Genomic DNA, 24,628 nt, shown 5'->3' on the forward strand with positions numbered 1-24,628 from the left:
CAGCCTCATGACAGATTCTTTCAGTATCACATCAAAATGATCTCTCTCTCTGCTGGATCTTATGCAAAACCACACAGCCCACCTCCTTGTGTCCTGCATGTCACTGACTCCACTGGGGTGATGGGCAGTCACCATGGCAACTTAAAGCACACAGTGATTGCAGTCTGACTGACCCATTTCTTTCCTGGGTGAGTGGTTTCAGCCACGAGTGTCACCCCTAGCACTCAATTGCAATACGTAAAATGCACCATTTAAGATTTCTATTCAGGTACAAGTGCTCAAAATGTTACAATTATTTAAATGGAATAAAAAATACATTTGTGAGGAGTATTGTGAAGTGTTGCACGTCCTTGGAGAGAAAAAATCACTTTAGAATTTTTTGTTCAGCAGCTATAAAAGAAACTTCTGAAGGGATTTTTTATTTATTTTTTTGCATGAATGAACTTCAGCTGCTCACTTGCTTACGATGTGTTTTCCGGAATTAAGGTACTCTGTTAAATCTAAACCATAGTTACATTTTATTTTCAGTTTAATTTAAAGAGTGAACACCTGATCTTAACAAAATACATGTGATCCCAATCCCAATTAAAAAATGTTGTTTTAATAAAAGATTAAAACATGTGATTATTCATTTCAGCAACTTGTTATAGATATGGAGGGTTAAAGCTATAATGCATGAAGCCATTTTCTAATAAAAGCCCCCCTCAAATATAAAATCGACATTAATTTCTCCCTCTGCACCTTTTGTAAGAAAGACGCACATTAAAATCACATTAGCAATAGTTTTATGCATACAGAAACAAAACCACCTCATCTCAGTGTTTTTCCGTGCAAACACAATAACATCATGCAACATGGAAACAGACACTGCAGAAATGTACTGAGTTCGTACTGGCCTTTGAGATATCCTCGAGGGACAGATTCACCTTCCACTGCTTCACCTTCTGTGACACTCGGCTGTATCGCCTCTCCTCCGTGTTGATGGTTCAATATAAAGACTTGAGAGCTATAAGGGCATGTTGCCTGGGGGGCGAGGGGGTCTGCAGGACAGATGAACGCAAGCCCATACTTCCAGCCGACGGCCTACCTGCTCCCATGTGCATTCACGGCACGTTGTTTTCACCAAGTAGACTTTTTGTGTTTGTGTTAGTGTGAGCTGTAGCAGGTCAGCACAACCTATTCTGTGTATGTAACACATTGTGTGCATAGCAGACTGACTGTCAGAGCAGCCCTGAAAGCCTTTAAAGGATACTAGTTGAAAAACCCACAGGCAGCTGCTGACATGTTGATTCTGACTCATGATGGCATTAATGTGTGCAGACACACAAACACACACTTTGCATCAAGCCTTTTAAAGTGGTGTGTGCACACCGCTTTGTTACAGAGGCAATGTAAGACCTATGTACAGTACCATCCATCCATCTATTATTCCTAACTGTGTATCCTTTAGAGGTTAATGGGTGCTGAAGCCGCTCCTGGCTGACAATGGCAACCAAACCTATGTTATAAAATGTGTTGAATTGTGTAGTTACATTATCCCAAATGTTTCTGACAATATTCAAACCCAGAAAATCCAGAACTTTAGTGGAAGTACCGGTGCATTTTATTTGGTCGCCTGTCACTATAAGTCAGAGAGTGAGGAAGAACACGTGAAGGGCGTTTAAGTTGGCAAAAATATGTTATATGAAACGTCCAACATTGCTTTAGGCCCACATTCACATAGAATTGTTCTGTTTATGAATTTTATTATATTTTTTTAGGGAAATACTTCATCTTAGTCTCGTGTGTTGATCAGAGTTCTGATTAAAAGTGTGGGTGGGCCACAGAAGATTTTTTCTATTTCAAACTGTGTCAATCTTAAGTTTGGGCCTGTCTGCTCATGTTTTGAATAGATCTAAAATGTTGAGTTCTAACTAAATGATAAATATGAAAGCTTCAGTAGTTTTACAGGCTGCAGGCTATTAAACAAAACAAACCTGTATACTGTGAGATAATGTCTGTTTCAAGAACTTTAAGGGCCCACTCACACACACACTAAGTGGTATCATATAGTGACCATTTAGCAACATAACAGCTCTGGTTGCTAGGTAACAGCCGTTTAATGAGGCTTTTATTGGAGGGTAATAAGACAGGCAGCAGCTGAAGTGACAGTTGGATGTGTAATTGCTGTGAATTCTCACCTGAACTCTACTGAGATACAATGACGATGTTTACCTCTCCAGTAGACTTCATTTGTTGACCGATTCACTTTATGGTTCATGTGAATCACAAGGGTAATAGCTTTTCATGGAGTCCAAATCACTTATGCAACTCTGAACATTTATTCTTTTTCCACTAAGTAAAGTAATAAAAGACTACTTTTGTATATTTATGATTTCACAAAAGGAGTCAATTTGTAGGTACTTTATAAAAAGTCTTTAGGATTTGATGGTCTACAGGGCACAAGGTCAGACTGAGTCGTTGCATGGAGGGTTTCAACCATAAAAAAGATACATCTCTAGCAGCAGAAGCAGTTTGTTGGAAAAATAAAAGACTTGGGTAATTGCAGGAGCAAGGACAGTGTCACAATTACTGAACAGACAAACACAAAGAGAAACTCTTTGGCCTTTAAGCCTTGAGTTGGTCAGTCAGTCTATGTCTACCATCATCATTCTATTGACTTTCCCCTGTTACTTCTATCACCATCATCAAGTCTAAATGTACATTTATGACCAAATCCTTGCAAAACTAAAGACATTCTGATCCCTTTTGTTTGTTTTGTCATCGTGTGCATGTTTGCATGCTTACATTAGCATTTAACCCGAAGCACTGCTGGGCCTAAATACAGTCTCATTAACACATCTTCATATGTAAACAATTGAATAAGGTCGATTGCCAGCAGCTTCCAAAACGAGATATATCACTGTTCCCAAAACAACATGACTGCTGCAGTGTACCAGCATCAGGCGTAACGAACTGTCATCGTACGGTCGCAGTTTGGTTATGTTTTAGGCAATAAAACTACTTGGTTAGGTTCCAGCACTTAAACTACTTTGTTAAGTTAAGGCAAAAAAGTACTTGTTAGGTTAAGGAACTAAAACCACTTGGTAAAACATAGTGGTTTGGCTTTGTATAAGTACGTTACTTCTGTAACACATGAAGCAACTTAATTATGTTTGTAAGTTAAAACAACTATTGGTTAACTTCTGGTTTCACACTGGACATAAACAGAGGTCTCCTGAATAAAAGTCCTGTGCTTGTTTAACGTGACCGTCCATCCCTGTCCTCCTCCTTATATGGACTTTTCGCTCTTTATGCTACTTCTCCTGACATCCTCCTTTGCAGCTGTAATAATTACTACAGCAGCTAGAGGTCGCTGCTTAACAAGGAACGTAAATATGGGTCCTAACAAACTAATTTAATAATCAACCTATATAGTCGTTTTTCTGATGAAGACAGGCTGACAGCTGTGGACCCTTTTTATCAAATGTTACTGACAGTGGTGGCCTAAAGGTTAGAGAAGCAAGCTTGTGTCTGGTCACTGGTTCAAATCCCCGGACTGGCAGGATAAATCTGGGTGGGGAGAGTGGAAGGCAGCCCTTGCTCCACCCTCATTACCACCACTTAGGTGCCCCTGAGCAAGACCCTTAATCCCGATTGCTCCAGTAGAGCTGCTCAGTAGGCAACAGATCAGACTGTGTTTGTACTGCGTAGCTTCCAGGTGTTAGCGCGTAACTGATTGTGATCAGTACGTTCCTGATATGAACCCTGAATAAGTAAAGGTTGGAAAAAAGTGAAACAGAAAAACGCCTACTATTGATTCACTATGACAAAATAACCTCTCAATAAATAGCTAATATGCAGTCATGTTTTAATATATGTTATAAAACATGTACAAGCAGTTGTGTAAGAACTGCACTGGAAATAATGTTACCAAAATTCTTTCACAAAAGTTTTTTTTTAATATAACCTCAGTGCTGTAATGAAAAGGGGGAACATCGACAGACTGGTTAGAAAGGATTCTGGGTTTTTATTCTCAGCCTGTCTCTACTTATTTTTACCTGCCCAGCCACATCCATCACTGTGATGTTACATAACAAGTGAAGCAGATTTCTTAAAAAAAAAAACTCCTTACAGCTTCAGGCAACCTCTTCATGTGGTGTGATGGGATTATTTTCTGGGGTTCAGCATGACTCATCCAAATCTCTGTCCTCCCTCGGTTACTGTTCCTGTCTCCTGCTTCTGATCCAGTCGGTGAGCCTCCTTGTCGACAGGAAGTTAAGTTTGTGATATGAATGAATGACTCGTTTAGTGACATGCTCATAAATCAAACTACCCCTGCATACCACAATGAGTTTGTTTTCATTCTTTGCCTGGATGTACATTTTAAAAAAAGCTCCAGGAGATACTGTAAGGGGGCTGATGATGTCAGAGGAAATCCTGTTTAGAGACAGTTCAGCTGGTTTACTGGTGCATTGTGGGAGGTCACACGGTAAGTGAAAACATGAGGAAGAGCGTAATAATAATATGCAGCATGAAATATTTACACGAGAGAGAATAATAAATCTGCTGCTCAGGTGTGTGTGTGTGTTTGTGTCAGCCTGCAACTGTGAGTGTGTGCATGGATGGACTATGCATATTATTTAAATACACGTCAGCAAGAATGAGTTTCAAACTGATTATTAGCATGTGTGTGTGTGTGTGTGTGTGTGTGTGTGTGTGTGTGTGTGTGTGAATGTGTGAGAATGGGTGTAAACAGGAAGACTAAGCTGGAGGGAGCTCTGCTTTTAGAAAAAGGGCTCTTTTGAATCCACTTTTGTACTCGCAGCGGCAGGATGCAACACCCAGAATACAACAAGGCACAAACACGTCACCGGAAAAGTGAAACCGACTTCTGAGGTTACAAATACCTCCGAGATGCACTTGTGTGTCTCCATAAAGAACATAAAACACTTCCTACTGACAAATTTTATGTCATTCATGAACTTATTTACATATTTCTTTGACTTGGAATGAGGAGCATAATCTTTGGATATTTACTCAGGTGCCAGGCTAAGAAAAGATTTAAGGGGAATAGTTCTAATCTGTTTTCTTGCCGAGAGTTGAATGAGAAGATTGCGGGCACTTTCACATCATCTTAATACAAATTTAATTTCCCAAAAAGTTTTTTGTCGGCCTGCCATCCAAGTAAATATCTTAAGATCATGCTCCTTATTCTCCGTTAAAACCGAAAAACATGATCCCCTCAAAAAAATATGGTGGCTCAGTGTTTAGCACTGATGCCTCAGAGAAGAGGGTCCTCGGTCTGATTCCCAGCTGTCTGGAGTCTGCATGTTCTCCACGTGCTCCACCATCAGAACGTGTACATCAGGTTGATTTCCCTGTCAGTGCCCCTGACCAAGACACCGGCGTAGCACTTGAGCCGGTCCCCAGGGGCTGTACGGTGGCTGCCCACAGCTCCTCAGGGATCAGTCTGACTCAGCGGATGCAGACTGTGGGTATAAGCCTATTTTAGGTCTCGTTTTACTCCTTTCCTTAATCTGTGTGTTACTGTTTTCAAAATCCCTGTTGCTACGGGAACAACAGCAACCTCCGAGCTAGCAACCTACACGGAAAAATTACCCTAACAGTACCTGATCACTTATTCAGATCACCCAGAAAACTATAATGAAAATGTTTTTTTGGCTCTTGAAAATGGTTCCCCCAAGTCTTACAGGTGGATCGCACTGCCTTTACCCTTGTTGAAAGAGAGAGAATGGAAAAGAGATCGGACAGGAAATGATCTGCTCTTCAGCTCTTGTGTGTATTCTCTTCATGTCTAGACATATTCTACTGATAGACACTGATTGACAACTGTAGTGAAACGCTGGCATGGTGTCGATATGACCGTCTGCAGGTCATTTTCAGGTCTATTTTTTCTGAGAACCACGCTTGTGTCGCAGCAGCCTCGCTTGACTCGCACATTAGTTGCCTACTCACGTCGGCAGTGTGTCTAGCCCCTAAGCAATCAAGGGTAGGTAACTTTGATACACCCCTGTTAGATTCACTCTTACAGAATTGAAACATCTCCTCAGACATCAGGCTGGGTCATGCCGGCCATGCTGATCTTCTCCTTTTATGTCTCAGTTCGCTCTGAGTACATGCAAACAGGCATAAAGAGTCAAATCAGCCTCCCATTGGTGGAAAAGTCAATAACAAACCTCTGATTGGTTGAAATACTCTCTCAAAGCATTACAGGAAATCAAATATAGATAGCTAGAATTCGTCCGAATGGTTGAAGTGGAATATATTCATAGAAGACATTCAGTATTGATTTATCATTGGATTTATTGTACAGATAATACTCAGGGATGGGTTTAAAGCAGGTAACACAGTTTCACTATCTTGTACTAGGTTTGATTGCATGTGACAAATAAAATGTTTCTTCTTCTTCTTCTTCTTCTTTTTCTTCTTCTACTTCTTCTTCTTCTTCGTCTTTGTCTTCGTCTGTCACCGGAGCGTAGCATGAACACCTTACACAGGGGGAAACAGCTGGCCTGACTCCATCCATCTGAATACTGTAACTGAACAAAAGTCACGGGTTTGCTGCCAAGTGATTCTGTGAAAAATCCTGTCTCACGTTTCAGTTAACTGGCCTCCTTCCATTAAAATTTGACAGAAAGTTACAAGGCTGGTGGTAAATTAAATATAGCAAACGGTAACAATGCATAGTGATGCCTCTGCTATGCAAATTCACTGAGTCATGTGACGAGCCACTGATGATTATTTGTGCCAGTTTCATCTCATTCCCATGAGCCGCGGGATTTTTCCACTTCAAAGAGTCCCACCAGGAACTGTGAAAGCTCCCACTAACAGGATATATCGTCAGCTGATTATTACTGTGTCCATTCACAATGGCGGAGAAGTAACGAGATGATACTTATCCATGCTGGTGGAAGCAAGCAAACATCTGGCACCTGTAAATCTGTCAGAAGAGAACTTAATAAGATTTCTCTCAATGAGGCAGAAAGTCAGCAGAAGCCTGTGTATTTATCTTCAGCATGTTCTCTCTGATGTTTTCCTAAAGTCCTAAATCGAATACTTACTGCAGCGACGACCCAGTTTTTAAACAGAAATCATTAAAATTTCATCTCATCTTTCATCTTCTGGAGTTTTACAGATTAAGAGTTGGGAATTTCTACATCGACATGCATGCAGATTTACCCTCCAGTTGTAAGCGGATGTAGATTTCTTGTCTAATCGCGCATACATCATTTTTTATGGGGTTATTGCAGAGCACAGAGGGTCGGTCGGGGTCACAGTGTCAAACTGATTCAGCATCCTTCCAACCACCTCTTATCAGTGAGAACGATGAAAAAGCAACCTGGGAACAGAAGACACTTTGACACTGAAACCTGTAAAACACACAGGAGGAAAATGTTAAAGACGGGATTCAAAAAACACATTGAATCTGAAACAGAGCCATGAATCCCCGGACCATAATAACGCTGTTATTGGAAAAATGATGCAAGATGTTGCAAAAGTTAAATCCTTAAAGTGGCCCCCAGCCTGTGGATTTGGACACACGCAAACACGCTGTTGCAAAATTTTCAGCGCTTATCATGTGGCACAAATTAATTTAGTAATGGCACTGAGCAGTCTGTTCCAGCCAAGTATGTGTGTGTGTGTGTGTGTGTGTGTGTATGACGGAGTCCAGCTGTGTGGTGACCCGGCCAGCAACGGGGGAGTCGGACAGAGGAGGGCAAAGGGATCACTGGGGAAGAGGCGAGACGAGGAGGGGGGAGGAAGAGGAGAAGAAAAATATGAGAAAGGTGAAAGCAGGAGAGAGTGATGAAAAAATGTCAACATCGGGTGATGAGGAACAAGCACTGAGGATGGTGAAACAAAGACGGAGGATCAAGAAAGGAGGCTGCAGTAGCCTCAAATGTTGGAGGACATTTTTGTTTTTTGAGGCTTTTCTGCCGCAGACCAGGGTTTGTGTCCAAGAGTCTAGAGAAATTTGTTCTCTAGTTATGTTATGAAAGTAAGTTAGTGTATGTAAAGGGCTCAATGTACCGCATGTGACAAAAAAGGGAGACCCCACATAGTCTAAATAATGTCAAACGTTCAATGCGCAACCTTCAAGTCCATTAATGACCATAGTCATGAGTCATTGAAATGTAGCTGTTGCATTACATAGACCAAAACCCATGACTGTATAAGAGAACGCATCAGATGGTGTTAGGAAAGCAGATATAACTTGAGCTCTTGGGGTTAATGGCACGTGTCAATACCCCTTTACTAGATCGAATTTACTCACATGCTTTGCTGCACCTACTTGATATATACAGTCCTCGACATGATGCAAATCATAGTAATCAGGCTCTGTCTGTTATACGTGTTACTGTTACAGAAGAAGAAGACCCAAACACACAGGAGGCAGGATAGGGGGAACGAAAAGCGAGCTTTAATAAAATAAAAGCTGAAAATACAAAACACCAGAAATCTATACAAACCAGGAGAAACCAAAAATGAGTCACTAGGACCAAAAAACAAAGTAGCAACTAAAAAGCTTAGTTCAAATCAAACAAGAAACCAAACGGGAGGCACAAGGAAACACTGGAGGAAACACTGGGAAGAAACGCTGGGAGGCAACACAGGGGAAGACGGACCAAGACAGAGTAACATTAAACAACACGGAACTCACGGACTTACACAGGACACGGAGGAATGACGGAGTAACAGGGAATGACAGGGAACTTCACGGAACGAACTGACAAACACATGAGGGAGAACAAAGACTATATACACAGACACTAACAAGGGGATCAGGAACAGGTGGAGTGAGGAGGGAAGAGGAACAGGTGAGGAAAAGAGCAGAAAAGCATTGGGAGGGAAAAAACACACAGGAGGAACTGAAAAGCAAGAAGAGACACATGAGGGCATAATATCACAATAAAACAGGAAAAACAAGAAGACACTGAATCAGCCAACTCAGTAAGTTTTTCAACAGTCAAGTGAGCCAACAAACATCTGAATGTACCCACGCCACTTATGTTACATGAGTGAATATTGTTATTTTAACCAAAATATGTATACTTTTCCTAAATCTAACCGAGTAGTTTTGGTGCCAAAAGCTAACCAAACTGCAACCATTTCACAATATTAATAACAGTCATAGTATAGTCATAAAGTATTTTTTCCATTTTGTAGGAAAGTCTATGAGGTAAATAAAAGGTTGACAGAGTTGTTCAGCAAAGATGACTCAACTGTTTTATCAGAAGCTGTTTTTTCCGTCATTGCTAAACAGGAAATACAAGATATTTTAAGAAAAAAAGTCAATTTTTCCAGCGTTTTCCATCAGTTATCTCATCCTCTGTTGACAAAAACTTTTTTTCTACCATCTAGGCCACCGATGTCAGGGGGAAACTTCTGTATTTGCTAATCTGCGCAGGATGACTGAACTACTGCTGAGGTGATGTTAACAAAGCACAAGTGGGCTCATTTAACATAGATAAAAAAAGTAAGAAAACCGGGAAAGAGTGGTTTATGGGGGTGGAGGGGGAGAGTGGGAACTTAAGAGGGTGAGGATGTCCTGTTTGGGTCATGTGCTTCAGAGCTTTTTTCTGTGGGAAACTTTGCATGTGTGTGTGTGTGTGGTCTTGCTACTTCTGAGAACTGACTTTTATGTGCCCGCTGGTCTTGTAAGGACATACATATCTGATCGTCATCGGTGGTTTTTAGTCTATTGTTGGCCATGCAGTGTTTAAGCCCCCATCAAATGAATAAGTAAGTCAATGCAATGCCTTAGACGTGTAGGAGATCACCACTTGTGTGTGTATGTATTGTTCATGTGTGTCAGTGCTCTTCTCCCCACTCTTGGGCCTCTAAACATAAATACACACATGCGCAAGAATTTCACCATTAATTATACTGGCAAAACATAGCACTTGACCCCTGCAGTGATCACTCACACTGTGTACATTACATCGAAAATAGAACCATTTGAAAACATGTGTGCATGCTGGGTTCAGGACAAGAGAACAGAGGGGGAAATTCATGGAGGAAACTAAGAAAACAGTAGCAGCCATTAAAACATATGAGTGTGTGTGTTTCCTCTAGACATTGTGTCTTACTGGGACAGGAAGCTTAACGTTTCGCTGGAATATATTAATGACAAATGTATGTGATGTGTTGTGACGGGGCACAGGTATGATCAACAATTAGCATTTAACATATATTACATTTTGTGTTTTCTCAAATGGTTTATGTAATACATTTTATATGAGCCTTTTTCAAAGGAATTTTGACGTGTCATAGTTGAAAAGCACAGATGTTACTGATTATATAAATGATGATCAGTTGTTTCCCCGTGTCCCACAGGTGAAATTTATTTGCACTGTGTGGCAAAAAGCCAGCATGACAGGAAATAGCAGTGGAAGATTGTAAACACAAACTGCAGCAGCTAGCATGGCTAGTGGGCTAACAACAGCAGTCCACACACTTGTACATTATACAGCATTTATCAAGCATTTTACATCTTTAACCTCCGTCACCGTCCTCGCACTCACTCCACCCAGGCTTTCTTAAAGCAGTGTAAACTGGTCCATTGGTAGTTTGAGGCGAATGTGTCTCGGCCTGTTCCTCAAAGTCCAGCCTGACTGCGCCGTTATTTATGACAGTGTGACAGTGGCATGTTTACATGAACAAAGTTTCTTTATTCCAGTTGAAGATTTTGGCCAATGGGAATTTCCATGGGAAGGAATTATTAGATCTGGTCTTTTTACGAGCAACAACAAATTTAATCAGAACAGCTGTGTGACATGCGCAAAAGTGACGTTACATCTTGTTTTCCTCTTCCTCGTTAGATATTTTATCTCTTTTGGCGCGGGTGAGTTCAGCTCCTTGTCTTGAAGACAAACAACAAACTCTGAGCAGTCGACAAGTTCATTTGAGGAGCCGCCATCGTACATCACGATGCATTCACATTAAGATGGTGGAGACACTTCGAAGGAATGCAGTCAGATTGTATTGTTTACATGGGACACTTTATTTTGATCGGTTTATGAAAAGGTTTGAATTCTGCACCCGTTCGACATTTCGTTCATGTGATGCCTGTTCATTCTGAGTTCATCCGCTCCAGAATTTTTATTCAGTTTGGGCTTTTAAACCGTTTATAATCAGAATATTAGGCTCCATGTAGCTAATAAACCAGAATGCACCCTGAAACTAACGCAGCTCAATGGAATTCAGCCATCATTCATTTCATTATTTACAAATGTGCTTTACCTCCTGTGTCATGTCAAAATGTCTTCAGTGAAAAAAGGTATGATAAATTCTATTTATGTCAGTCTAAAGAGGTTAACTTTTGTCTGCAGATCCTCTATATTGTTCATGGGGGGGTCAACGCTGCACAGTTACAGTGGAAACAAAGGCCAGTATTGAATGTGTTTATTTCTTCTAAGCAATATAAAAGCAAAGGGGTTCGTTTTAGGATTATATATGACAGCAAATGTTAATTTTCCTGGGCGCTGAGGGAGTTACAGAATTTAGCAAAATGACTCATATACATGAATGCATGTTCAGTGTGACACTATGAGGCTATTATCACCACACAATAAACAGCTGCTTCATTTATGGGATAATTATGTTCTTTTTATTTATAGCATTATATTGTTTTCTATTATTATCGACAAATAATTAATGAAAATGCATTTAGAATGCAAAACTATTAAAGTGAAAAGTCATCCACGAGTCCACGACTGCCTATATATGTGTGTATATATATATATATATATATATATATATATATATATATATATATATATATATATATATATACATATATATATATATATATATATATATATATACATGTATGAGGCAGTCTTGATATTAACCATGTGTGACTTAATGAAGGCTCCTCCTTGACTGCAGCCAGTTTACTGATTCTTATGCAAGATTTGAATCCCTTTTCATAAACAAGGATGGGGAACCACGAGCCACAGAGGGTCAAGTGTGCAGTTTAACATTCCACCTGCTGATTTCCACTGATTGCTGCTCCTTCATGTAGAAAAGCGGAACTCATCAGTGAAATCACCTGCTGAGGTGATTAGCAGCATGAAAACCCTCCACGGCATGTGTGGATATTTTGAAAGAAAAGCACATTAGGCTAGAAATGAATAGTTTCAATATTACAATGCTTGCAAAAATAACTATAATACAGTGACAGAGATTGACATCAACCTTGAGAAGCCACAGCTGACTCACAGTGCTTTGTGCCTTGCCAGCAGATCAGCCGCCACAACAGTGCAGCTCTGTGTGGAAGCATGGCACTCTCACACTTCCTGCTCTGCTTTTGGTCAAAACCACTGGATCAACCCACTTCCCTGTATTCTTCTGTCAACTCTGGGAAAAAGCTTTAATATCCTTCCTGCCTCCAAGACGCTGGGCCATGGAAACGTTGTGAAAAGCCATCCTTGAGGGCAACTGCGCTGCGATGTGTCCCCTCACTGCTCAGTGAACTATTGTCCCCTCTGTTTAAACCCTGTTGTTTTGCCTCTCAGAAGAAACAAAAAACTCTTGTGTGGTTTCCTGGACACTTTCAGATGGAATAAATATTGCCTGATATCTTGCCATTTGTTTGTTTAGGCGGAGCCAGTAATGAAACTGTAATTGTTTTGTGGCCATTGGGTTTGTCGTTGCCAGCTTTGTGCCTCACAGTCCAGCCTGTGGAAGATTAGACTGAGTGTCGACAGCAATGTCAACATCATTGATAATAACCCACTGACAGCGATGACTGCATTGTTTGACTCTGAGTTTATTTACATGATGCAATGATAAGATTTAAAACTGCATGGCTGAGTTGTTGCGCATTGTTTCAAAGGTTTACACAGACACATAGCAGAGCTGCTGAGGATTCAGCTGTCGGGCTGTTTGTATAGATCCAGATAATATTGTTGTCTTCATAAAAGAATGATGTCTCGGTCTGGTTGCACGTACACATGAATTTGCCTGAGTAAACTCTCCCAGGGCCTCAGTCGAAGCATTTTCCCAAAGCACATTTTCTCTGCAGTGTGAAAGATCTCTGTTTTCCACCTCGTTTAAGAACAGGACAAAAGCAAGAGACATTTAGAAAGACAGAAACAGAAATAGAGTCAACATATGTCCTTGTTGTAGCTTTATAAATACCGTGAAGGCCCTGCAGTACAACTACACATGCGTTTTCACTTTATGTGTCTGATTAGGCATCTGGTCAGGACTGAGTAAGTGCGTGGCACTTTGCCTAATTAACGCCTCATTATCTTGTTTATGCTGTCTGGAGTGGACAGTAAAAATAGGAAAACATGACCATGTTTACAACTTGAGTGTCAAGACATTTATATGATTACAGATTTAATCATGTGAGAGTTCAACAAACCACTTTAAACAACAGAAATACACATTTTGTGTGGCTCTTACAGACTTTCTACAGTAAATCGGGTCATGTTTGGTGTGATGATGATGATTGTGATGTGTGAGCACGGCTGTTGTTCTCTCTACCGCTGCTAAACACTCATTGGAAGTTCCTTGGTGGTGAAGTTTGACCTTTCTCACAAGTCAAATTGATTTCAATGCACCAGTGAGCCCAGTTATTTATTTTAAATAAGTGTTCTGTAAAGTTGCACGTCTCACGTTTGTTAATTTCCCCCAAAATTCAATAATATTAAGTTTATTACTACATTAGTTTAACATTTCCTATCAGGCAGTGCTGATTGCACCCAAAATTCATTCATTGTCTGTTTCTTCCTCACGGTAAGGACAACAGGAAGACTTGGTGAGGCAATGAATGCTCACAGGAATGAATTATTTTGACAAGCCAACAGCTAGCATGCTAGGTAGCTGGAAACATGCTAGTTTTCAAAGCTTCTTGCTATTTTCTCTGTACTTCGGGGTTTACTCCTCACTTGCATTTTGCTAATTATTAGTTAGCAAACTTGTTAGCTCAGTTGCTAAGGGACAGTAACTTCACACGGTTCATATGGAACTACTGTCTCATTACTGTATAAACTTTTTTGGAGCAGTTATACCCTGGTGGAGAGTTGAAAAGAAGAGTACATAAGAGAGTAAGAGTAAAAAAAAGTGCATTTAAGTAGCTGCAGCAGAGCTAATAAATGACATAATCTTCTATAATTTGGCCTCACCGGCTGTCCACGCTGTCAGCTGGGTTTATAAGCAAACAGCATGAAATGATAATAAAAACCAGTGATATTTTTTATTGGTTCATTTAGTTTGATGAACTCACATAATTCTGATCAAAATAACTCCAGTTATTACTAGAACTTTAAAAATGTGTGACTTAAATATTCTCACTTTAACACAAAATGATCATATTGTAGCCATTTTCTCACTTCAAATGTGAGGCTGTCACCTTTTCTCATGGTAATGTTGCCCAAAAAACAGAGGCAAATATGTATGGCTTAATAAAGTTGAGAAAAGACCAATTTCACGCTCCCATGGCACAATTCAGACGGGGCAGATCAGAAACCGGATGTGTCTGCATCTTTGGGGATTGTGCCAGTTTTCTGTCATATAGTCTTTTCTCCAGATCACTGCAGAAATCAATGCAACCACACTGAGAAACAGTCAACTGGGACAGCGAGCACAGTTCTAGCTTTGAGTTTTATTGTGACCTAAAAAAGAATCTAAAGTAAGTAATTCAGAGAGCAGATTTTCAAATGATAAAATGACCACGCCCCTTCAGGATCTGACAATATAAGCCTGTAATGGTTGCATTCTCTTTCAACAGTGATGGATGTTTAGTATTACACATTCACACATTTACTCACCCCTCAGATGACACATGGCATGAATCAGAAAGAGAGGCTGTGCAGGTGGGTGGAGCAGCTTCAGAGGCAGATTTGTTTCATGGAGGAAACACCTTTAGATCTTGTGATGAATCATGACACTTGAATGTTCAACATGTGAGCGTTTGTTTTCTATTATTCTTGCTCCACCTAATGACCCCGGTGCTCGGCTGAAGCTCTGGAGATTTCAATGGTAGGTTTCACAAAAAACAATGCAACCAAGAACTCCCCAGAGTCGAGTCTGAAAGGGCTCTTCAGTGGAAAATGGTTGGAAAGATTTAGTCATGATTCTTGTAATTTATCAAAAATGGCCAATTCAAAGGAAATGCAACTGACATCTGTTTCTCACTATACTCTTTGCTGTAGCTTTCTTTGGTTGTAGCGACTAGCTGCTGTTAGCTAATTTGATCAGTTAGCCACAGAGCAGGCAATGGGGTTGAGCTCACCCGGGCCAAGACTGGCCAGGGCTAGCTGGTTAGCATGCTAACTTCAGTAGACATCTCTGCAACACAATAAACTAGATAGAGGAACACAACCTCAATACTGGTTTTGTTTCTTCAAACTCTGTTAATTAACTAAAACTCTAGCCATATCTTAAATATTGCCCCTTTAAAGAAGCTGGGAGTCACAATATTTTATTTAAATATATGATTATTAGTTTGAAATCTTGTGTCATACTGTACTGGAAACAGCTGACACCAGAATTAACTCATGGCAGTCTGTACATCACTCCAGGTATAATGTTGACATGCACTGACTTCTGTGTGACCCTTGTGCATTGGCAGCAGTCTGAATCTAGCTCAGGAATGGCGGACTCTACAGCTAACAATGAAAACAGCTTTATATTTCATAATATAATACAGATATAATATAGTAAAAATGGTAACCATCAGTAGTGTCATCAAAATCTTAAGGATTATAACTTTATGGTTAGGACCTGATCCTTTCATTGACTCCAGCTGAGATGAGAGACATGTCACTTCCTCTTCCAGAAGAATCTATTTAGTTCTTTCTTCTCTTGAAGATGATCATCATTCTCCAGTTTTACTGTAATTGTTGTGTCATGAAACAATATTGTCAAATAGTGCCCATAAAGCCATGTGACATCATTGTAGTGAAGCATCTCAAAGTAAATGTCGTAATGATTTTATCCCTCAAAACTGTGTGATTTTGAAATGATGTAGAAAGCATTTGAAATAAGTATTTTGAGGGGCTAAGGTTTCTAGCAATCTGACGGATATATTTTCACTGATGCTACGGTGCAATGTGTTGCCAACGTTGTCATTTTATTAAATCAAAAAATACACTTTTTATTGCATCGGTAACAAAAGAAAATGCAAAACAGCTAAGGTAGAAGAACTGAGTGTCTGTGTGTACTTTGTGTGTACATGCTTTGTTCATGAAAAAAAGGAGAGCAACCATTTATTTTAAGAGAGATTTAATCAATGTACTTTTGCTGAGGAGTTTCCATGACAAAAGTGTGCAGGTGAGAGCTGACAAACAGACTTTGATGCCTTATGCTTTGGAAGAAAATAAAAAAAAAGCAGTGCTTGGTTTAGTTTGCCTTGTGGCTGGTGAGGACTGCGGTTCAAAGAACCAATGAAGTGCGTACATTAAATCAAGCCTTTCCCCAAAGGAATTCACTTCAAAGCATCAGTGTCTGGTAATACTGGAGAGGCGATGCAGATACAGTAGACAGCACGGACAGAGAGCATAGCTGTACAGTTTGAGGTCTCAATGTCAGTTCATATTCTTTGATTCCATTGAGATCCCCTCTTTGTGAGTATTAACAATATTTTATCCAACAGTATCTGATAAGTTACACTGTTATAAAACAGTCCGTTGAGGCTCAGGTAGTCACACAAGAAATTCAAGTCCAGAAATATATGAATCATAGTGTTGCTTTGTTGTCTTTGGGTTGCACACCAGTGTATCCTTTCCAGTGGTGACAGTCCATTGAGTGACTCAACAGTGAAATAAAACTCACAGAATTAATATTGGGTCCACATTTGGCTTCTTTTTGTATCCATGCCATCAGTGTCATGTTAAAGTATCTGACACATGGTGTCCTCTTGGAGTCACATTCCCACCAGTTTAGCATTCAGTCACTGCCTCCAATGCTCGATGGATGCTTTGGCCTTCAGCAATGATACAGTGCTCCGACAAGAAACTCCGAGGTCAACGGTTCAGGATCCATGAGCTTTGAAGAATGCAGTGAGATTTGGTTGATTGTCCCGCTGGTCAAGTTACCCAATAAGTTATGACGTCAAGTAATAACTAAAATCTTCTGCGTCTTGAAGGAATAGTTTGACAGTTAATAAAATGTGCTTATTTGCTTTCTTGTCAAGAGTTAAATGAGAAGCTTAGCTTAGCTTAAACATGGGAAACAAGGGTAAACAGCTAGAATGGATTTGTCTGAACATAACAAAGTCCACTTAGGCCTACTGGCAACTATAGCTCACCAATGACAAATTTGATTTTGTATGTTTAGTCCATAGAAAAACCAAAGTGTCAAAGCAACACGTTGAGATTTTACAGGAAGTTCGGTGTTATAGTATTTCTGGGTCAGGTGCAGTTACTTCCTTATGTCTCCAGGAAGTACTGCACCTGATTACTGGTCCACAACTTGTTTTTAACACTTGGACAGAGCCAGGTTAGCTGTTTCCCCACGTTTCCAGTCTTTATGCTAGGCTAAGCTAACAAGCGTCTGACTCCAGATACATATTTACTGTGCAAGAAAGCAAATACGCATTTACACACAGTCAAATTCTGTTCTAAAAGAGGCCATTTTAGGAGTTGCAAATGTTGAATGATAGTATGTCAGTGTCAAATGTGTGAAAAATGACTATAATATATTAAAATATTAAAGTAACTACAACTTTGTACAACCAGGCGCTACTTTCCACACATCCACTGGAGGTTTATGTGGTTTGCAGCACCTCTTGTGGGGTAATTCGACCAACTGAAGCAACCTCCAAAAACTTCTGCGCACTCTTTTGTACAGTATTGTTTGGGATCTTAAACTCAGTCCTCCTCCCGCTCTTCTCCATCCTATTCCATCTCCCTCCACTGCTAAGCCAGGATATCGCTCCTCTTGCTGCACCACACCACCAGGGCTATCATGGCCAATGTGAGGAAAACAGGGATGAGGATAAGGATGGTTAGCGTGTAATCCGGCGGGTCCACCCATACCACCTGCCCATTGGTGCAGTTGGAGAAAAAGTGCTTGTGTATGCGGATGATGTAGCTCTCCACCAGCGGGTTGGGCCAGTAGCAGTGCGCGGAGTGGGACTTTGTCTCTGTGCAGAGTGTGAAGAGGTGGTAATCACTGAGGAGAGAAGAAGAGAAAGGTAAGACAAAAAATTGCTGACTTCTGATCTTATCAGCTTTGTACTTAAATTTCTTTTTTTAGCATACTTATCAAAAAATGGACACAGTTCAAGGTATGAAATGCATGTAGCTGTGGAGGTGGACAGTTTCCATCTATTAAAACTCAATGACCTTTTAATACACCAGGTTCTCTGAAGGGCACAAAACCATTAATACCACACTACGGTTAAGCTAGTATTAATCAAAGCATTGGAGGTTTGGAAAGTAATCCATCATTGTGACTGGGGATATACCTCCTTTTCCTTTTCAGCCCACTACTTTCCTCTATTTCAAGAGGCATTCACTGCTGTTCAGGTCCTTCTCAGAGCTTTCCAGGCTTAGAGCTCTGCTTTGATAAATTCATTCAGCCAGCCCTAATCCCTCTTTCTCCATCCTGAATTCTCAATCCTTCACGTCCAGATTTTTCCTCATGACACTCAGGAGTCATTGATATTCACCAGCAGAACGGTGAAATGAGCAACTGTTATATTGTCTCAATTTACGCTCACATCGGCTCCAAATCTCATGAGGAAATGTCTGGTTAACATCATTTGGACAATATGTGATTATTTAAACTGCAAGAAATGGAACAGCAGGTAAAAAGCATTTTACTATTATTGCCAAAACAGTGTTAGATATTTGGTCAAAATTTATTTTAGAGCAGAATCTGCCTGAACATATTTTTTACCATATAATATTAGATATAATATATATAGTATACAATTCAATTTGTAATTTAAAAACAACAAAAATGTAAAATTGTAACGACGTATAGAGCAAAGGTGAACAACCAAACCACAGCGACTGCAGCTAAAGCTAATTTTCCTACTTTTTTGAGCCTGTTTCCTGCACTTTAAAAAGTCCTTTCCAAAAGCTAACGAGCCTAGCTTAGATGCCCTTTAGATACAAGGCATCTATTCTTACATATTGCACCTTTAAGTTTTTATACTTACACACACAACCAAAATTTAGATGAATTAAGTTACCACCTACAAAACATCCACTAATCGGACGGTAAGGCTTTATTGCTGCTTTGTTTTATAACTAATAAAAAACAAACATGTTAACATCAGTGTTGACAATCAGTCTCCTACTTAGAATAGAAAACAGCAACCGATACCAGAAAACATACCAGAAACAAAGACAATCTAATACATTAGACTGTTTCAACCCGCCCTCTGTACAGCACATTTAAGTGAGGCTCTGACGTCAAGCTGTAGCCATTGTCTTGAAGCCCTTTGCTAAAGTGCTGCAACTCATACATGCTGTCTGTAGGGGATATATATATATATATATATATATATATATATATATATATATATATATATATATATATATATATATATATATATATATATTGTGTGAATGCTGTATATAGAGATACAGTACTGGGAATAGAATAGAGTTTTTTGCTGAGAAAAGCTTCCTGTCAAATCTGAACTCGGCAATAGTTTATTATAAAACCAGCGGAAGCTCATATTCATGTGGAAACTGAAAGTTTAGCACTATTTAGATTAATGTGTTCAGATGTAGGGGACAGGAGAAAGCAATCTTAATATAGGCTATTGACTTCATATTTTTAGGGTTCCAAGTTAATGGTGTTTCCTATCAAACAAATCGTAAGCTGAGTAAGGATTTTTCAGCGCATACCAACAGATCAAACGATGTATGCTACTGCTGAGATGAGAAAACGGCAGCAGAGAGAATATTTAGGAGCTGACGAATATGAAAGGACGGAAGGAGAAATAAAAAATATATGTGTCAGAGCTTTCGAGCAGAAGCGATCAAAACATAGCATGCAGGACTGGAGGGAATAAGAGAGATTTGAAGGTATTTTCCAGATGTAACACAACGCAGCTTACAGGTATTCAAACCGTATTCAAAACTCATATACAGAACATACATTATGCATACAAAGAGCATATTTGCACATGCATACACACATATTAAGGTTTCTGGGTATACAGATAGAGTTGCACTAAACGCTTATCTTCTGAGCCAGCGCTTAGTATCTCATTTGAGCACTTTAATGCCCACAAGAAGAAATGTTTTCCTCAGAATGTTTTTTCATCACTCAGACCCCTGAGACGTCGAAGCTTCCAATGAAACCCACACTGATAAAACTGTTCTGGGGTTTGTAGCTCCACAAGACAGCACAACAGAGATGACACATCTGTTAAATGGCTGGAAAACTGTCCGCCTATAGATGTGGTTATCTGATGCAGCTCCAGCTATACCTTTTATAGAAGATGGATCCCATTACTGGCGGAGATTTAAATGGCATCTATTCTACATCTGCATCACATAAGAGACACATAATGTATGAAAGGCTGCTCCTATCTTTCAGTTGTTTGTTTGTCTCTGTTGTCTAATGACTCTGCAAACAAGTAAATCTGATTTTTTTTTCTTTTGTTACACTTCATATGAGCAACATTAAATATGAATGTTAAGCGAAAACTTTTAATAGTTCAACATTTTCAGAAATACAGTTATTCACTTTCCCGCTGAGACGTAGACGTGAAGACTCTAATGACTCTCGTGCTCCCGGCAAAGAAATAGTTCAAGCATGCAACACCAGAAATTGTCATTTTAACATTTAGGCTTTTGTGCAGATTAAACAAGCCATGTATTAGATGTTAATTAGTGAGCTTTTGAAGGTGCTAGGCAGATTTAATTCTCTTTAAACAGAGCAGAGCATTCTGTTTTGCCCTTTATAAGCCATCTGGCTGTTGTCTGTTCAAACAGGAGAGTGGTATTGATCTTTTACTCTATGCAAGAAAGCGAAAGCATATTTTCCTAAATGTCTCACTTTAGCCTTAAACCTAATGGAAAACACTGGAATTATGCTGCTGCTGCTAATCAATACTATACACACTGTAATATTCATGTTCTCTTCATGTAACATGTTGAGTAACTGCACTGATGCCAGAAGTTGGAACTTAATATTGATGCTGCTGAGTCTCTCTTTTTGACGCTTCATTTTCTGCTGTACTTTAATGTATTTTTAAGTCATTATGGAGACTCGAGTCTGACTCTGTGTTGTCGGACAGAACATGAGCCAATTTTTGGAGGTGGCATGACAGTAAACAAAGTCAGGGTAATGTAGGATTAGATTCATTGCCATATTTGCTTTTATCGATACAGTTTTCCTCTTACGCCAAGTGTAAGAACTTGTTTGTGAATTTTTCGTAAACAAACATTTTAAACAAATTCAAAATGCACAAGCAGACAGTTGGATGCAAAAGCCCTTTATGTTCCAACTTGAACAAAATATGTGCGGCTATCCCAGGCTTTATAAATCTGCCAAACGTGAACAGATGGAGGCAAAGGGGAGAAGAGCGAAAGAACTGGAGTTACTGGTGAGTTCTGTGATCAGTCAGAGGCTGAGCTGAACACACACACGGAAACGCTCCCACAGAAATGGACAGTTTGTTTGTTGCTAGCTAGCTTACAGCTAATATCTAGCTGCTACACTGTTGGCAGTAAATACTTCTACAAACCACCGATGCCTTCACATTTTTACGTGCCATAGACTACATGCCATATTTACACATCTACAAAACGAGTTGTATCACGTTCACATTAGATGTTTCTGACCTGGCTCGGACCGTGTTGGAGTTACATTAAGGAAGACTGCCATGCCAGTGACCGCTGTTCAAGACTGTGTTTCAACATTTGTTTGAGACCTCAGGACAATTTCCAAGGTTTGTAGCGACCAAACCAGATATTTCAAGCCAAAACATCTTCTTTTTCTCACTCTAACCAAGCCGTTTTTGTGCGTAAGTCTAACCAGACCATATGCACAGCATTGTCACAGCACATAATTGAAAACTGATCCTAAAGAAACATAAAGTTGCATCATAAAGAAATGCAAAGTTTGACATAAGACAGCCAGTGCATAATTCTATAATGATTTTTCAACAGTCTCTTTTTTAGTTTTTTAGTTTTTTAGTTTAGTATTTTGAGTTATTTAAACCATTAGCCGTCCTCTCGCTCCATGGCTGCCTGGCTCGCAGGCTCCCGCCAGTCGTGCGACCACATAACACACTTAAAATGGCGCTTGCTCGTCTAAATTGTCCATTAGTTGTCATTAGCAGCAGTAGGAAAAAGCTGTGATGACTTTAGAGCAGCATCTGGTCTGTACAGGGACTGACTGTAATTCCAAACAGTGAATATTAAATGTTCAAGACAGACCAACACAACTGTTCTCCTGCTTTTGTGTGATAATGTTAAGGTGCTGCTCCTGGAGCTGTAAACTGCTCAGGGCAGAAAATCATTATGTTATTAAAGGTAAATGACTGAATGAAGTGTAAATTCACACACACACACACACACACACACACATACACATACACCCAGAGTGTCTTAGTGGTGTCTCTTTACCCTTTATTATGTGTACCAACAAGCTCATACAGGCTCATTTCAAACAACAGTCCCGCTGGCTGGGTGTTTGGCCAGCAGCTATCACTGCAGAGAGGCACGGCTCATTTATCAAATAGAGGAAGCTTTGCAGGGGTCACTGCTTGTTTAAACATGAGGCCCCTCGCTCTTCGGGCTAGAGCCTTCTCACCACTCTCTGGCTCTTTCCCTTCCTCTCCCTCTCGCCTTCTTATCGCCTTCTCCCAGGCTCCAGAGTACACTGCTGCTGAGAAAGTCTGTGTGCACTGGAAAAAATGCCACTTAAAAATAAGTTTTAAAAATGATGAAAACAAGGTGTTTTTTGCTTGTAATAAGTAAAAAAAAAAACAATTAAATTGCTACTGAAATGCTTTGTAGGTGACTGTGTCTTATATTAAATGTAAATAGATATTTAATTATAATTGAGATGAATATACTTGGTAAGATTTTGAGTTTTTGCAGTGTATCATCCACAGTTGCTGTATGTTAATTAATTTTGAACACAAAACACCCACGGGAATCATTTCTCTCATGAAAAAGTGGCCTTGTGCAGGCAGAGTTCCTTGAAAAGCAAGTCACGCTGTGCATCGCACTACATGAAACACTTTATTCTTGTGTCTTCTGATCTTTCATCTGTCAGTCACGTTTGTTATGTCAGGCATCACTGACGGATCAGATTTTCATTAAAGGTGGTTCAGATACTTTAAAAATCCCTCTTCATATCCTTCCGTTTTAAATGAGCCGCATTGCTAATGCAGAAGCAGAGTATGAGCAAAATGTGGAAAACAGAGTCCGGACATTACACCACCCTTCCTGCTCTTCAGGTAGAGCAAAACAGCACTTGAAAGGATCAAACTATTTATAGGCCTGGTGGGACAGTCTTGTGTTATGCTGTTTCCTTTAAAGCAGCAGGGAAGAAAGAAAGAAGACACGACACTGTGCTTCTCAAAGTGAAAGTCAAACGGCCCTGAAAGACAATGTCACAGCTGCACAGAAACACACGATCAGACCGCCTGAAACAGTTTCACTTATCTTCAGTTTATCATCTATCTAATCAGGATCACTCTAGTTCATTTTCATTTTTGTCATTTTCAGCAGGTTTGAATACATTTTCCTTCATGAATTTACATAGTGAAATCCACCTCATCCCACAGGGTTGTGACATGTAGTGCAGCCAGCAGAACTGATGGATTTCAGACAAATCATTTGGACTCCAGTTGGACGAGTCCTGACATGAATGACTTCAGACCCAGCGGGTCAAAAATCAGAAAAGACCTTGGACTTTTATTTTTTAATGAATTTTAACACAAATGTCTTGTGACTTCAGCTCTACAGTGTAAAAACTTGACACACTTCTACACAGCCACAGCAGAAGAATCCCAGCTACATATTCAGAGACAGAACATAAATTCAGGTCAGTGTTTAATGTGTACTTGAAAATCAGTGGCAGTTGTTTTGATGTGCTTCTGAAGGACTTATTTATTTTGGCTGCCTGCTTCTATTACGAGAGAAAAGAACTGAAAGAGAGGGACGGCTGAAAGTAGTAAGAGAACTGGCAAATCTTTTTTTAATACCTCCTTTTTCACAGAGCTAAAAAATTCCATTCATATTTAATTTTTTAATGCAAAATCTGCATTTAACGGTTTGTTGGGCCACTCAGGGGAAGTAGACTCTAGCTTTAACACAACACTCATTTGGAGTGTGTCCACCTGATGAATGTTAGTCCAAAATCCACTCTTTTAGCTTTGTTTTTGGTCTCCACCATCTCCTGTTGGAAATATCAGATTCTTTAGCCCCTGAATCTTCCACTATGTTAACCAGCTTATCCCTACCCTTCAAAACAATGAGCTGAAAGCTAAAATGCTCAATAAAGCCTACTGCAATGGGGTGATAATTGCCTTGATGTGGTTAATTCTTTCTCAAAGCTTAACCTAATCTTACATTCGCCTTTCTCATAATCACCGAAATAAATCTGTTTGTGAATGGGCGAAACTCTTTATGTGTAAAACACTGTTACTGGAAAACAGCATGAAGCTCTGACAGATTTTCCTGGAAAG

At 39.8% G+C, this 24,628-nt stretch overlaps 1 protein-coding gene across 1 annotated transcript in view; it reads right to left on the reverse strand.

Moving 5' to 3' along the window:
- Nucleotides 1-16,225: 16,225 nt before the first annotated feature.
- The window catches only part of LOC141014939 (receptor activity-modifying protein 3-like), a 33,716-nt gene continuing 25,313 nt past the window's right edge, over nt 16,226-24,628 (reverse strand). Inside the window, exon 4 of the mRNA XM_073488882.1 lies at nt 16,226-18,132. Within this exon, the coding sequence (XP_073344983.1) occupies nt 17,877-18,132 (256 nt within the window). The 3' untranslated portion in view covers nt 16,226-17,876. The remainder of the gene's footprint in view (nt 18,133-24,628) is intronic.

This window comes from Pagrus major, chromosome 19, assembly GCF_040436345.1.
Source record: "Pagrus major chromosome 19, Pma_NU_1.0".
Taxonomy (NCBI): Eukaryota; Metazoa; Chordata; class Actinopteri; order Spariformes; family Sparidae; genus Pagrus; species Pagrus major.